A 16,174-nucleotide genomic window follows, 5' to 3' on the forward strand; every position below is an offset into this window, starting at 1 on the left:
CCCAGTAGGGACAACTTAGGGAGCCATGCCGCATCAACGCGAAAACTCCAAATGAACCAATCACTCTGACTGAAATCAACCCCCAGAAACTTATTGTTCTGCATAAAATGTTCCTGGCACACGGTTTTCATGGCCACTGGTGACACTCTGTGATGAGGTCACGGGACGTCTGGACACGGGGGTGGGACGGCAGGACGGAAGGAGCCTGCGCTGCTTTCATCTTTCCTGCATGCCTCAGTGTCTCCACGGCCGGGGGTCTGCCTGCAGCACCTCAGGACCGGACGCCCCATCAAGAACCCCACCTCAGCCTGGCATCCCATTGGCCTGGCCGCTGAGGGGCTGGAGCGCGCACTGACCCGTGGTAGGTGGCCTGCATGAGGGCCGTCCAGCCGTGCGCGCTGTCCTGCTTGTCGACGTCGGCTCGCCTCTCCACCAGCAGCTGCACCAGAGGCAGCTGCCCCATGACGGCGGCCAGCATCAGCGGGGTAGCCCCGTCCCCATTGACCAGGTTCACGTGGGCGGGGTCTTCGTCGGCAATCTCTTTGACCAGCTGGAAGTTGCCTGCAAACAGAAGCAGGGGTCCTGATGATCCGCAGCCCCGGCACCAGGCTTATTATTCCGTGGGTTTGTTTAACCAACAGCTGCTGAGCCTGAATCTGCACTGGGCTAGCGGGCATTGTAGGGGCTACAAAGACGGGTCAGAGGTAGCCCCTGCTTCAAACCCTTCAGGCTATGAGAGACTCAGAGGAGCATGCAGATAGCTCTACTAAGAGAGAGAAGTGTTGGTGTCCTAAGAGAACAGATAAGGAAGACAGATGAAGGGCAGGGCTCATGCAGAAGAAGAGCTCAGGTCTCGCTGGGGGTTGAGGATCACGGAGGGCTTCCTGGAGGTGGGGTCTATATCAGGAGAGGAAATTTTAAGCTAAATAGCCCTTCATCACAAACAGCCTGGAGTGGGTGGGTGGGCAGCCAGACATTTCAGAGGTAGGGAAAAGGCAGGACATAGCCACAGGGTTTGGCGGGAGAGGTGGAAGGAGCCTGGGAGGGCGGTCTGGACTCTGTGTAAAACACCATAGTAACTACCAGCCTCCAGGGTCTGAACCTCCCTCGTGAACCTCCAGTGTCAGAAAACAACAGAATGCCTATTTCTTTCTCAAATACTCTGGGTGGACTTGAAGAGGACTATGAATATTAGGTGGGGAGAATATAGCCCTGAATTCTTAACTATCCAAAGATTTTTAAAGTGCTTACCCATTTTCAATGCATGGAAAATATCAGGTCGCCTTTTCTCCTCATCTGGGTAAACAAAGATTTCAAAAGTTAAGCACAGAAAGGTTTAATATAACAGAAAAGTCACAAGGGTGTAACAACACAGCAAACTGTGATTTTCAAAAGCAATCTAATCAGAGACCTACGTAAAATCCAGCAAGGGTTATGAAAGGGTTATGATCAAAGAATGCCCAGAAACGCTTCTGAGACAGATCTGGGGAGGCCATTTGGCCAAGAAAACATGAATAAGCGCAGACCACTTCCTAATCCCATGCTCATAAAGCAAGCGTTTTTAGGCATTCCAGACTTTGGGACGTCCTCTCTTAGATATGATGGAAAAGCAAAGTCTTGGAAAAGTCTGAATCTCTGTGAAAATTTAAAAAAGAAACAATGATTCTTTTCTCCTAAAAACGAAATGTACAACCCTGAAATAATTCCAGAGCAGAGACACTGAGCAGCTGAGCCCAGAGGGAGGTCATGGAGGTGGGCACCACAAGAGCCAATGTGAATTTTTGCTTTCCTTCCCCAGTAAGAAGCAATCTGACTGTGATTCTGAGTCACCCCTGCCCCAGACCCACAGACACAGCTCCTGCCTTCATGCTGGTCCCTGCAGCCCAGCCCCTCGGCTGGTGCAGGACGCCCCTGCCGACCCCCAAAGCTGGGCCTTGCTGCACCCACCAATGCTAGCCCCTCCCTCATCTGCCCGCCCATCACCTTCCTGGAAGCTTGGGCTAGTGGGGACCCCACTCCTGTCAGAAAGCAGACATCCTCATGACCAGTCCACTCGCTGGTGGTCGGATGCAGGACTTCGGCAGCCTTTAACTAACTCCAGGGATGGAGCAGCTGCGAGTGGAAACCTGTGGCTCTGGGCTGAACCTCTGGTGCACGTCAGCCCCCATGGGCGGCTGGGAGGCAGCTGCAGCGGGCACAGGGAGCACTGAGTGTGGTCAGCATACAGAATGAGGGCACCTCTCTAGAGTGATCTGTCTCCTCGCTGCTGAAATGGGGATAACGTGCGAATATGGGGACCACATGGAGGGTGCAGGGATCAATAATATAGATGAGAAAATGCTTCAGAAATGGTCAGGCCCTATTCAGAGAGTAATTCTGTCATCTTCCCTAGTGACCAGCACCCACCCCAGCAAGAGTAACTACTAAACTCCAAGGTTCTTAAAGGAAATACACACACAGAACCAAGTATCTGATTTTGCCTGTGAAATACTATCAAGAAACAACTCTGCATCTTAGTTTTATAAATATGCCACGTTCCTTTAAGTGTTTAAAAGTCTAATTTGCTGTGGGCCAGGGCCTTCTCATACGAAGACCCTTTGACAGAAAAGAGTGTCTCCAGGCCTTAGTGCTGGTTGCTAAGCAACCATCTGGTACAACTGAGTCACTGAGGGTCTAGCCTGACCCCAGGAGGCTGGGCAGCTGTGCCCCTGATGCCGGGTGACCCTAGGCTGGTCGCTTCCTCGCTCTGGGCTCGTTTTTGCATCGGTATCAGAGCAGCTCTAGGGACCCTGCCCCAGCCCAAGAACGTCCACGGTGGGGGTGGGGAGGTATCACAATGACAATTACACCCCAAGGGCACCCTGTCCCGCAGCTAATGTGAAGGAGAGACCTGGAGTCTCCAAGGCCCGGAGGGGTGGATTTTCTGGCATCTCACAAAAAGAGCTGGGGGCTAGAATTATTTATTTAATAACCTGTCATTATCAATAACGCAGCCTCTGCCCTCGTTGCTGTCCCACCTGAAGGCTCTTCCCGAGAGCCCGCTGGCGCACTCCCGCAGCTCCTGCAGGTGGACAGAACCTCACCACCTGGAGGAGGCTGCCAACCGCCCCGTTTCACGGTGCAGCTGCATGGCCCACCTCCACCGCTCCCAAACCCTCCACCCCGCGCCCGTTTGTCACCCCCCACCTCCCACACTCAGTGCCCACTGAGTCATGTAACTTATTTCATTTACTAGGCTCTTTCCTGTTTATTGCACGGTCCTCAAGGGCAGGGAGTGGGTCTGATGTGTTCACTGCCGTATCCCAGGTGCCGAGAACGGGGCCTGGTCCGTAGTAGGCACTCGATAAACATGTGTAGGATAACTGAATGAACGAACGGTCAATAAAAACATATTCTAACAGTTCCATTCACGGAGTGCTGTCCGAGTGCCAGGCACCGGGACACACGTTTCACAGGCATCATCCTACTGCTGCTCACGGAAACTTACTAGGTGAGTGCGTTGATTTTAACTGTCTTACGAAAGAGGACACTGCAGTCCCGAGGGACAATGATCATGCCCAAGGCCGCCCAGCTGCACAGCGGCAGAACTGAGCCTCAGACCCAGGTCTTCTCACCGGGAAGCCTGCACTCGTCACCACGAGCTGATCCTGTCAAATATGACAACAGTAACAAGAGTAATGGCGGCTGCCGACATCTCTCACGTGCTCGCTGGGCCGGGGCGACCTCACTGAATCCTCGCAGCAGTCTGTGAGGTAGTGACGTCCCGCCCCCCACTACAGATGACGACAGGGAAGCCTGGTGAATTCAGGCAGTTGGTCCAGGGCCCCCCGGCCGGCACGGGCAGAGCCAGGGTTGATCCAAGCAGAGAGGGACCTAGGGCACATTGCCAGTGTGTGTGAGACTGTGCCGGGAAACAGGAAACCACCTTCCCAGGGTGCCAGACCATCCCTAATGAGGCGAGGGGGAGCCAAGACTCAAGAACCCAGGCTGAGGGCAACCTGAGGGAGGAGAAGACAAGCAGAAGAGGCACAGCGTGGAGGCCACAGGCAGGCTCAAGTTCTGGACCGTCCACGCCTAGAGCCGGGACCTTGAGCAAGTCACTCCACCCCCCAAGCCTGATCTCCCTCATGGGCCACACGGTGGACACCGTGAGGAAGGTAAGACCCTGCGTGCCAGGTGTGCCGGTCTCAGCAGGGGCATGAGAAAGGCAGTCCCCTCCCAACCTCAGCTACAAAAACAGACACACCAACCAACACCTTTAAAGGAGGGCAACAGCCTGTGTCAAGGAAAAACCCTGTATGAGGAGACTGGCGCTTATGTCTAACTGCAGCTGTTCACCAGGAGCCAACGCTGCACTGCTACCCTCGGGGCCAGGTGCCTCATACACCAGAGGCCACCTTATCTTCTGCTCACGACCACCTGGTCGTAGTCGTCATGACCCCAGTGTACACAAGGCAAAGGCAGGCTCAGGAGAGTCACGTGCTTGCCCAGCTCTGAGGCCCTGTCAGCGCTGGAACTGGGCAGAGCCACGTCCAGGGGCTCTTCCGGTGGAATCCTCGCCTGCTGAGTGTCACTCACTCAGCTGCTAACAGGTGTGCGACCTTTGACCAGCTCCTCTCCCTCTCTGGACCTCAGTTTCCCAATCTGTACAAGCTAAGAGGTCTCTCAGCTTCAGAGAGGTTTTCCTAAACTTCACTTTTTTCCTCTCTGTGTGGGTGTCCTCTTCATTTTTGCCATCTCTCTGCCATTAGAGGGCTTTTAAACATGTTTATTTCAGAGTTGTTTGGATCAGATGATGTATTTCCCAAATTTGCAGCCCCTTTTGATTGAGGGGTCTACTGTATATTCTTTGGATGGTATTGAACTTCTCTACACTTGTAGCCATTTTGTCTGAAGACCTTTCCTTCCTTCAGATTTTTACCTTTCAGCCCTAGCTGCTCATACACTGCAGCCCGTCACAACGGCCTCGGTGCCTCGGTCCTGTCACCGGAGTCAGACCCATTAGAGAAAGAGGGAACTGAGACCGCGGGTGACACTGCATTTCATGGTCCTACCACACATGACGAACCAGACATTCTGAAATACAGTCTGTCCTGTGGCAGGTTTGCTAAGAGTTGTTCAGGCAGCCCTTTAAATGCCAGAAAGATGGCAAAAAGAAAAAAGAAACAGGACACATTAATAGCTGTTGAAGAAAGAGCAACGCAGAAGTGGCTGAGTTTTCTGTGAAATGGTCTTTGGGGACTGATATGAGGTCAGGCACATTGTTCTAGAGCAGGGGTTGGCAGACCGCAGTCCTGGCCAAATCTGCCTGCTGCCCGTTTCTGTAATTATGGTTTTATTGGAACATAGCCACCCTCGCTCACTTACATATCATGCATGGCTGCTTTCACCCCAGCAGAACTGAGTGGTTACACCAGAGACGGGGTGGCCCACAAAGTCTAAAATATTTATTATCTGGTCCAGAAAAAGTTTGCTGACCCCTGTTCTAGAAGGATCCCAGAACCACCTGCATCAGAGTCATCTGGTTTGGGAGGAGGGGCCTTGCTATGTAGGTTTCCAGGCTCTTCCCAAATCCCTCCCAGCAGGGTGGGCCAGGAACCCTGCAGTAACAGGCACTCCCAACTGACTCCTACGCACAGCACATCTTAAGTCCCACTGCTCTGCCGGCGGGACTGATTCCTGCACGCCCTTCCCGTTGGGCAATCCTCAGTTTGAGCCATTTAAATACAGTTTGGGGTCCTCTGTGAAGCCATGGTGGGGGGTAGGGGTGGAGGCACAAGCTGACCTGTCTTGGGCCTGACAGTGGTCAGTGGGTCCAGGTAATCTGCAAGGTCCCTGTGCTTGCGGTCAAGTGCAACCTCGAAGGCGGTCTTCTCTAGCACGCTGAGGTGGTCGGGGTTGGCCCCCTTCTCCACCAGTTGCTGGGCCACGCCAAGCCTTCCAATGAGTGCTGCCAGCATCAGCGGGCTCCAGCCCACAGTCCGGGCCGCGTGGTTGGGGTCTGCACCCCACTCCATCAACAGACGCACCACAGCCTCATGCCCATGCTGGATGGCGGCCATCAGGGCCGTGACGTCCAGTCGCTCGTCCCTGCTGTCCCCCGCCCCTGGCTGCTCGCCTGAGGGGTTGTGATGATCCATGAAGGCACCAGCTTCCAGGAGCAACTTCACCACGCCCAGGTGGCCACCCCGAGAGGCCACAGTGAGCACGCTGGCCCCCAGCCGGTTCTGGGCATTGACATCAGCCCCGTGATCCAAAAGGAGGTGTGCCACACTCACATGCCCAAATCTGCCAGGAAGACGGAGAATTAGTAACACTAAACACGGAGCACTGACAAGAAGACAGTTTACGTAATCCTCCTTTGTCATTAATTATCAAGGTCATAAAAGCTGCTTACAATAACAGGCCTTCTTCAGGGGCCGGGCACTGTGCTGGGTCTGCATACGCACCACCACAGAGGTGAGCAACTATCATGTCTAGGTTCGCACCCAGCTCTGCCATCCACTAGCTGCACGACCTTGGGAAAGAACTTTAGCTTCTTCGTGCCTTCACTCCCTCATCTGTAAAATGGGAAAGCACCTATAATAGCACTTGGCCACAGGAAGCACCACATAAATGTTAGCTATTATCATTGTAATCATTTTACCTTACGCAACGTGCCACGGTCACCCACCTGGTAAGGGGCGGTGTCAGGGTCAGAACCCAGGTCTGTCTGAATCCCGCTGTCCTCACGCCTTCCCCTACACCACACTGCCTCCCACATCTCAGAAGGCTCGTTTTATTCTGCTTTACAGCCTGGTAATCTGTCTCTCTGCCTCTGCTCTGATTTCCCAGAGGGCAAGGCCCGAGTCTGACTCATGTCCACCCTTCTCCTCCCCAAATGCACACACAAAGAAAGTCCTTAGGGATGAGACAGCGGACCTCCTGCCAAGAGGTGTGGCGGGGCTGTGGTCAGCAGAGATGGGCTCCGGCACCTCTCAGGCATCCCCCCCACTGGCCGGAGGCCTGCTGCCACCTGCTGGCAGGAATGTTGGAGGCCGGAACTGACAACTGGGCCTGGGCCAGACCCCCCTCAGTGAAGCCTGAGCTCTGGCCCTGCTGGGACGCTAGGGAGACAGACCTGCGCCCACCAACTCTAACCCCAGGAAGAGAAAAGCGGAGCCTCTCCCAGCAAAATCTCTTCCTTCTTTTGCCGCCAGAGGGCGGAGAAGTTCTGTTTTGCCTCGTTTTTAGTTGGCACACTGGGCTGGAGCTGGAAGGGGCCTTGGACTAACAAGGAAAGAATGACAAGAAGAGGGGCGGGCAGCGCCAGGTTCCATGAGACCATAACGCCTGCATCACGTCTGCCTCTGCGAGGCAGCTTTCTGAATGTCCTGCTGCGCTCCCTTCCTTTCCGGAGGCGGCTTTTGTGCCTCATCTCACCAGGGCCTCCCTCCTCCCTGTGGAGGCCCAGCCAAGGCTGAACTCCGGTCTGAACTTACAAATACCTTCTGGGCCGTGAACCTGAACAGCACCGGGTCACCCCAGCCTGCAGAGTGTGGCCCATGGAGGGAGCGCTCGGTGAACCGGCTCCCCCAGCCGCAGAGGGGCTGGGCCTGTCTGGCCCCTGCTCTGAGAGCAGAGCGAGTGCACGTCAAGCTGAAAGCCACTCAGACGCAGAGAGCTGCAACCCCACCCCGTCTCCCTGCCTCTAGCCTTGTTCCTTCCTGCCCATCCTCCACGATGACACTCCCAAAACCTAAAGTGATATTCCCATAACCTAAACCTGACGGCCACTCCCCAGCGCCCCCTGCCTGAAGGTGGCCTGCCGACTTTGTCAAGCTCATTTCCTCCCACTCCAATGTACCCTCCGGCACGCTCGCCTGCACTCATCAATTATTCTCCTCCACACCTTTGCCATCCTGCCTCTCTGACCAAGGACTCTCCTGTGCTTCTCTACTCAGCTTCAGGATTCAGCTTAGAACTCACCTCCTCTGAGCAGATTCCAGACCACCCCCCACTAGTTCAGGCCCTCATCTGAGCACCTGCAATTCCCCGTCCGCGCCTCTACTGATGTACCCGAGCCCTCCTCGTATAACCGTGTCTCCCCGCTAGACTGTGCGCTCTCCAAGGACAGGACTGGGTGGCTGACCCATAGTGGAGCTCAGTAAACTCTGTCAAATGAATGAGTGAGTGAACGAACAAATGACTGGCATAACCACGTAGGGGATGTCCAGAGAGGGGCAATGGAAATGACTGAAGAACTGGTGTATCCTCCACTGGAGTAGAGAATTTTAAAAGATTACACTATTTACTGATCAAGCATGAGATAAAATCGAGGCTAATTCCTCACAGCAGATTACAAGGTACTGCCACATTTTTATCTCATTTGATCTCTTTTTTTTTTTTGTGAGGAAGACCGGCTCTGAGCTAACATCCATTGCCAGTCCTCCTCCTTTCTTCCCCAGAGCCCCAGCAGATAGTTGTATATCACAGCTGCACACCCTTCTAGTTGCTGTATGTGGGACGCGGCCTCAGCATGGCCGGAGAAGTGGTGCGACGGTGCGCGCCCGGGATCCGAACCCGGGTCACCAGTAGCGGAGCGCGCGCACTTAACCACTAAGCCACGGGGCTGGCCCTATCTCATCTGATCTTAATAAACCCTGAGATAAGCTGATAATGCCCATCTCACAGATGAGCAAACTGAAGATTAAATGGAAAACAATAATCCTGAGCCTCTCAATCTGAAAGTGACAGCGTCAAAACTTGAACCTAGACCCTAAAATCCCAAACCCCAGCTCCTCTGGTATAATGATTTTTCACAGAGGAAGCAAGGGGCTGGATTCTAGCAGAAATGCTGACATTTGGAATGCCTTCTGAACTCACGGGTAGCCCGAGAGGCCATTCAATTAGGCTGAAAATATAAAAGGATTCAGCGAAGGCTGAGATAATAGTGTGGATGCTAAATTTCTAATAGGTAACTACTGAGGGTAGGGAAGCGTGGGGCTTTCTCAACGGCTGCTGTGATTACCAATTAATTCCAGCAAGTACCCTGTGTCTAAAGACCTGGCACACAGCCACCCCTCAAAGCCCTGGGCAGAGAGTGCAGCTCTGCCACGCTGGCAGGTGCAGAAATGACGGGCGGGAGAAGGAAAGGAGAGAGGTCGAGGGTGAGGTTAGAGCCAGAGTACACGCCACGCAACCTGTCCCTTTAGCACTGGGCAAACTTGGCGAGTAGCTTCCGTGTGGCCAACGCCAAGAGGAGGATGGTCAGTGACAGGACTCACAGCTGGGAGCACAGGCTCTGGAGCCACCTGCCTTGGTGTGACTTAGACCCTGCCACTCACTAGCTGTGTGGCCTTGGGCAAGTTGCTTAACTTCTCTGAACCTCAATTCCTCATCTGTAAAATGGGGGTGACAATAGTACCTACTCCTAAGGTATTGTGTGGACTGAATGAGTCAGATCATTTAAAGCACTTAGCACAGTGCTTGACACAAAGTGAGTGCTCAATACAGCTTATCATTTTAAGAGTAGGAAAAACCATGAATGTAACCATTTCTGATACTAAAACATCCATAAGAGACCAAACTGCAGTGCAGGCACAGGGCCTGTGATGGCCTGGCCTGATGCAGTGACGAGCTTTAGAACACAGAAAGCCGGGATGATAAATAGATGCTCATTTTGACCAGAAGCAGTGGCTTCCGGAAGCATCGTCTTGAGGCACTCTGAGGCGCATCTAGATTCAGGGAGGTAGAGCACAAGACTGGACCGTGTTGGCTCACAGCCACACATGTGCCACCCTGATCCGAGGGACAGACAGACTATACAGCCTTCCGTATACATTGTTCTGTACACATTGTTCCTTAACACTCAGCTGTTTTTTTGTGTGTGTGTGTGAGGAAGATCAGCCCTGAGCTAACATCATTGCTAATCCTCCTCTTTTGCTGAGGAAGACCGGCTCTGAGCTAACATCTATTGCCAATCCTCCTCCTTTTTTTGTTTTCCTCAAAGCCCCAGTAGACAGTTGTATGTCATAGTTGCACATCCCTCTAGTTGCTGTATGTGGGACGTGGCCTCAGCATGGCCGGAGAAGCGGTGCCTCGGTGCGCGCCCAGGATCCAAACCCGGGCCACCAGCAGCGGAGAGTGTGCACTCGACCGCTAAGCCACGGGGCCGGCCCAACACTGAGCTTTTGATACGAATCAGGAAGCAGAGAGCTCGAGCACAATCCAACATGGACAGAGGTGACACCTGAGGACAGACGGTCGGTATCGCAGACTGAAGGACAATACATTTCCAAGTCCCCAGGCCCTGCTGTGGCCCAGCTGAAGGTCGAGGGTCAACGCCGATCCTCTCATAGGATTGTCATATTCTACCGTATTCTCATAAGAGTAAGTAAGAGACTGTGTCATAGCTAGCGCGCCTAAAACAGCACCTGTAAGGTAAATGGAGGAATTAAGAGAACGTAACTAGCCCAGAGCCTGTCGATTTGAAAGTGACTAAGTTAGGACACGTGGATCACGAATTTCAGCTCTTTTTACAACACCAAGTTGTAGCAAAGAAAGCAAGTCCTCCAAAAATGTTAAATAATTAGTTTTCCGTTTTCCTCCTGGCGTTGGCCGCAAGGAAGCTACTCGTCAAGTTTGCCCAGTGCGAACGGGACAGGTTGTGTGGTGTATACCTTGGCTCTAACTTCACCCTTGGCCTCTTTCCTTTCCCTCTCCTGCCCTTCATTTCTCCGCCTGCCAGGGTTTAGGTTAATTCTTCCGAGTCTCCTGCCCCATCAAGATTAACAGAAATTAAATAAAATCAATCAGATGACTTCGACCGTCCTGCAAAACTTGGTTAAGAGTGACAATGGGTGATGCGGGTCTCTGAGACACCCTGAGGCACACCAGAGGCTGCAGGCACAAACCGCGCTCAGCAAGGACCCCGGGGGCTCACTATGGGCCTCTGCACCAGGTGGGAGTTCAGAGATGAGGCACACATGAGTGGCTCCCAAACCTACAGTGGGAGAGAGCCATTGGGAGGCCTCTTCTCACAGAGTCCCCGTCCCTCCCTCCCTCCCCACCAGGTCTTCTGAATCACAATCCCCAGAAAAGGAACTCAGGAATCTGATCTGGAAAAGCATGCTGGTGATTCTGATGTGCGGCCAGGTTTAGGGACCACTAAGGAAGGCGACTTGCTATAATGAGAGGTGGTGGGCACCAATGCAGAGGCCTCGCTAGTGCTGAGAGACCAGAGAACAGGGGGGATATCACGGTGGGCTTCTCGGAAGAAGCTAAGCCGGGAGGAAGAGGGGGGCTTCCCTGAGAGTAGAAGGGGAAGAAGGGGCTTCCTGTAGGTGGTCATGGTGAGGGCCCTGCAGTCAGACTCCTCAAATCCGCTGACTGGCTGTATGCTCACGAGCAGATTTGGTAATCTCAGATTCTCATTTGTAAAGTGGAGGTAATATTCTTGGCACATAGTAAATGCTCAATATATGTTAACTGAAAAAAAGAAAACCCACAGGAAAACACAGAGAAGGCCTGGATGAAATCATCTTGGCCTGGGCTTAGGAAGCCAGGGGGAAAGAGAAGAGAGGATTTGGGGAGGGGTCTGAATATGAGAGCCTCCAATGCCACGCTGAGGGCTCAGACGAGGGGAGCCATCACATCACGGGAAAGGCACAACCAAACATTCATTTCAGAAAGACCTGGAAGCTCTGTAGAGAATGGATTAGAGAGCGCACACCTGGAGGAAGGGAGAGCAGTGGAAGGGGACTACAAGGTGTGGCCCGGACCAAAGCAGAGAGGAAGGAGAGAAAGTATGGATTCGAGAGGGTATGGCAGAGACAGATGGGCAGACTTGCCCATGGCACAGACAGGGTACCAGGGCTGAGGGTTCATCTGGAGTTTTAAAACCTAGAAGAGTGGATGGGGCCACTAAGAGAGACAGGGAACCTCGGAACAGAGGATGATAGCCCAAAAGCCTTTACCGTCACCCTAGGCTGCTCCAAGCAAGAAATCAGGTGTCTTAAGACAAACAGTCCCAACACGCTGGTAGGTGCATAAACACTGCATTACCCATGCAAACGGGCAGGCGTTCCCAGAGTGTGTTTATAGACTGATGGAAAGAAACGCCCAAGGGCTGGGGAATGGTTAAGCAAACCACAGTACCATCCCATGGATGGAATACCACACAGCAGTTGAAAATGATATATTTGAAAATAATGCAGAATCAAAATTTTCCAGCAATACAAATTAAATTAGATTAGAACAAATGTGTGCCACTTGGAAAAGAACTCAGAGAAATAAAATATTATCAGGTCACACTGAGAAGATTATGGGTAAGAACATTGTGTTTTCAACGCCTTTTGGAAAAACACATAGCTCATACATATGGAAAGATGCTTTACTTCACTCACAATTTAACAAATGCAAATCACAGCTACACTGAGATATGATTTTTCACCCATCAGACACAAAAATCCAGCAGTTTGATAACATTCTCTGTTGGCAAGGCTGTAGAAAAACAGGCACTCACGTACACCGCTGCTGGGAGGGTAAACTGGTGTAACTGCTGTGGTCAGCACAATAATGGGTCCCCAAAGATGTCCACATCCTAACCCCCAGAACCTGTAAATACGTTAGGTTTCATCGCAAAGGAGACTTCCAGGTTGCAGATAGAATTAAGGTTGCTAATCGGCTGACCTTGAGATGGAGAGTAGCCTAGATTATCCAGGTGGGCCCAATGTACTCATAAGGGTCCTCTCCATGTAGAAGAGGGGGCAGCAGAGTCAGTCAGAAGATGTGATGACAGAGGCGGGGGTCGGAGTGACATGATCGCTGCTGGCTTTGTGGTACGTTGTTAAGCAGTCATAGGAAACTAATATACCTGTATGGAGGGCAATTTGGCAACACCCATCAGAATTACAAATGACCGCATTCCCTCCTTGGGGAATTTCTGCAAGAAACTGAGGGGTAGGTGGGGCCTAAGAAGATGGCCAACAGGGGTGAGAGACTCCACGGTATACCAGAGTTTCTTTATAACAGGGTTTCAAGTCCTGTTCACTCTGCTTCCTGGGTACATCTCAAACTCATCTCTTTGCTCTCACGCCACCGTCTCTGCCCTGGTCCAGGCCACCATTACCTCTTCCTGGATGCTGCATTCCCCTCCAACCAGCCTTTCTGCCTTTAGCCAACCCCTCCAATCCATCCTCACAATGCAGTGAAAGAGATCTTTCCAAAACATACATCTGATTCAGTCACTGGCTCTGCTTAGAACCTTGCATAACTCCCCAGTGCCCCTGGGACAGCTCACCTTTCTCAACCCTGCCACCTGGCACCTACCTCCTTCTCTCCAGGGAGGGCTCATCCCCCACTACTCCCAGCCCCTCCCAGTGCTAACATCATTCTAGCCGTCCTACCAACGCCTTAAGGCCACTTTCGCTTCCAAACCTTTGCACGGGCCTCCTATCACCCCATTCCCACCTCCCACTTCTTCTGTCCCGGTTAATTTTCAGGCATCCTCGGGTTTCGACTTGAATATATACATCTTCCTCACTAGAAATCTTCCCTCGCCTCCCCAAACTGGGTCTGCTACTCCCAGAGCTCCCCGAACTTTCCTCGTCAAGCCTGTTCCCTTGTCCGGCCTGCCCGCTGGCTTGCGAGCTGCTCCGGTGGAGACTTTACCTGGGTCCCGCAGGATCCCCGGTGCCAACCTAGGGTGGGCAGGTAGGTTCTTAGGAAACCCTGGGTGCAAGAAGGAATGAATGAACGCTTCTAAGATTCTGAGTCGCTAAGGTTCTATTCGCAGTCTCCAGATTCTGTCTTGAAAGGCCAACGTTCCTAAGATTCCAATTCTATGCTACACAAAAAGCGCTTCCACATGTGGTATCCCAAGCGGCTCAAACCTGACCGTGCCAACTCTCTCGAACGAGTCCTTGACCCTTTACCTCCCGGGGCGTCTGCGGGGGTGCCGAGCAGGTCCGGCCGCCTGGCTCCACCCGGGACCCCCGCCCGCTCACCTGGCCGCCTGCATGAGCGCGCTCCAGCCGTAGTGGTTGCGGCTGTTGACCGAGGCGCCGCGCCGCAGCAGGAAGCGCACCAGCGGCTCGTGGCCCCCGGCCGCGGCGAACTGCAGCGCCGTGTTGCCCGCCTCGTCCGAGCAGTCCACGGGCACGGGCGCCCCGGCCGCCGCCGCCGCCGCCCCGGGCCCGGCCGCCTCGGCCCCCGCGGGCTCCGCGCCCGCCTCGGGCTCCGCGCCGCGCTCCGCCGGCTCCGCCGCCCCCGGCTCCAGCAGCCGCCGCGCCGTCTCCGTGTCGCCCTGGTCGCAGGCGCGCAGCAGCAGCTGGAAGGCCGGGGGCAGCCCGCCCTCACCCATCGCGGCCGCCGGCCCGCGCCCGTCTGCCCCGCCGGCTCCGCCCCCGGATACCGCGCGCCGGCGCCCCCTTCCGCCCGCCCGCCCGCGCGCCTACTGTGTGCCGGGCGCGCGCGGGGTCGGGGCCGCGCGCCTACTGTGTGCCGGGCGCGCGCCCGGGACCAGGTCGCGCCTCCATCGCCGGCGGCGGGGGCCCGGCGGGTTCCGGGAAGCTCCGGGCGGCCGCCGCTGGAGCTCGCGGGTCAGTCTTTCCTTTAGTGGCGCCCGCTCGCGGCCCTCCCCGCCGCGCCCGAGACTTCCTGCCCCGCGCGGAGGCGGAGCGGGGCCCCAGCCCTCCTCCGCCGCGGGCTCCGGCCCCTGGGCCGGCTCTGAGTCCACCGCCGCCCGGGCCGGGCCTCTGGCGGGTGCCGCTGACCCCCATCGCCTGGCACTTAACCGGCGCCTCCGAAGTAGTTGTTGACTGAATTAGGGAACAGATGGACCCACTGCGGGGCCTTAGTGCTGGTCCTTATCTGGGACGGGCTTGAGGGCAGCGCCTTTCTCTCTTCATCAGTGGTTCTTGAAGCAGCACCCTCTGGGACATTTTACAAATGCGGATTTTCTGATCCCACCCGACCTACTGAATGCATGGTGCCCAGCCATTTGTATTGAACAGCCCTCCAGGTGATTCCGATGCTCGCTAAAGTTTGGTCATCACAGCAGCCCTGTCCGCCACCAGGGAGGGCCCAGATGATCACCCCCAATTTACGGAGGAGACAATGAGGCTTAAAGAGGTCGTGTCTTGCTGAGGGCCGCACGACTATCTTGTGGGAGAGCAATGACTAGGACACCTAGTCCAATTCTCTTTCTGTTCTCAACAAATATTTATTGAGTGCCTGCTCCGTGCCAGGCATTGTTCTAGGCGCTGGAGAAGCTGCGGGGAATGAAATAGAACCCCTGCATTCCTGGACCTGACAGTGGAAAGAGACAGGCTGTCAATACGCAAACAGGTAAGTAACTTGTCTGTCAGATGGTGTTGAGTGCTGTTAATACAGAGAACACAACATAAATCCAAGTAAATAGGACAGAGGATGGGATGGTATTTTATAATAGGGTGGGTGGAGAAGGTGTCACTGAGAATGTGACATTTGCACAGAGACCTGAAGGAATTGAGAGATCGAGCCATGCTGATGTTTGCGGAGAGTGCAATCCAGGCAGGGGAAAAGAGAAATGTTTTAAGGAGAGCAGCCCTGCCTGCAAATTGCTTATGCCACCTGCTCATAGTGATAACATTAACATTCTGAGATGGAGTAATTGGGTTCCATAGACTGGGAGCAGTGGCTCCAAAGTCTAGCCAAAGCCCAGACATAGAGTGGGTGCTCAGTACATGACTGTGAAATGACTAAGTCTCATGTATGTAGAATCATAATGCAGAGCAAAACTTCATGAGGGTGTGAGGAAGGAATAGAGTGATGGCTTTGGCAGATCAGAGAAGATGGTAGATACTGGATGCCCTTAGGATCTGGGCTGGCAGGGCTGGAAGAAAAGGTCTAAGCAACGTGTAAAGATGAGGAAAAGTCTCAAAAGTACACAGGGCTCAGATTGGAAAATGCTTCAGTGCCAGGATGAAGACAGTGGGATTTATTCTGTGAGTAATGGGGAGCCATGGGAAGTGTTTGAGCAGGTGAGTTACAGAGCTAGAGCTTAGCACTTAGGCCCAGTGTCAGAGGTGGCACACTGTCACTCATTTCCAGATTTGGCCCCATTCACCACCATAGAGGTGAGGACGACTTCCTTTTGAAGGTCTAATGAAGACTTTTGTTTCCGTGAAAATCCTGAGCAATTGCATCTTAT

At 53.8% G+C, this 16,174-nt stretch overlaps 1 protein-coding gene across 1 annotated transcript in view; it reads right to left on the reverse strand.

The window, feature by feature from the left end:
* The window catches only part of ANKS6 (ankyrin repeat and sterile alpha motif domain containing 6), a 50,139-nt gene extending 35,694 nt beyond the window's left edge, over positions 1-14,445 (reverse strand). Inside the window, exons 1-4 of the mRNA XM_058523625.1 lie at positions 13,989-14,445; positions 5,786-6,288; positions 1,252-1,296; positions 357-561 (exon numbers count right to left, since the gene is read on the reverse strand). Of these exons, the coding sequence (XP_058379608.1) occupies positions 357-561; positions 1,252-1,296; positions 5,786-6,288; positions 13,989-14,344 (1,109 nt within the window). The 5' untranslated portion in view covers positions 14,345-14,445. The remainder of the gene's footprint in view (positions 1-356; positions 562-1,251; positions 1,297-5,785; positions 6,289-13,988) is intronic.
* Positions 14,446-16,174: the final 1,729 nt, after the last annotated feature.

Source organism: Diceros bicornis, chromosome 28 (genome assembly GCF_020826845.1).
Source record: "Diceros bicornis minor isolate mBicDic1 chromosome 28, mDicBic1.mat.cur, whole genome shotgun sequence".
In the NCBI taxonomy this organism is placed as follows: domain Eukaryota; kingdom Metazoa; phylum Chordata; class Mammalia; order Perissodactyla; family Rhinocerotidae; genus Diceros; species Diceros bicornis.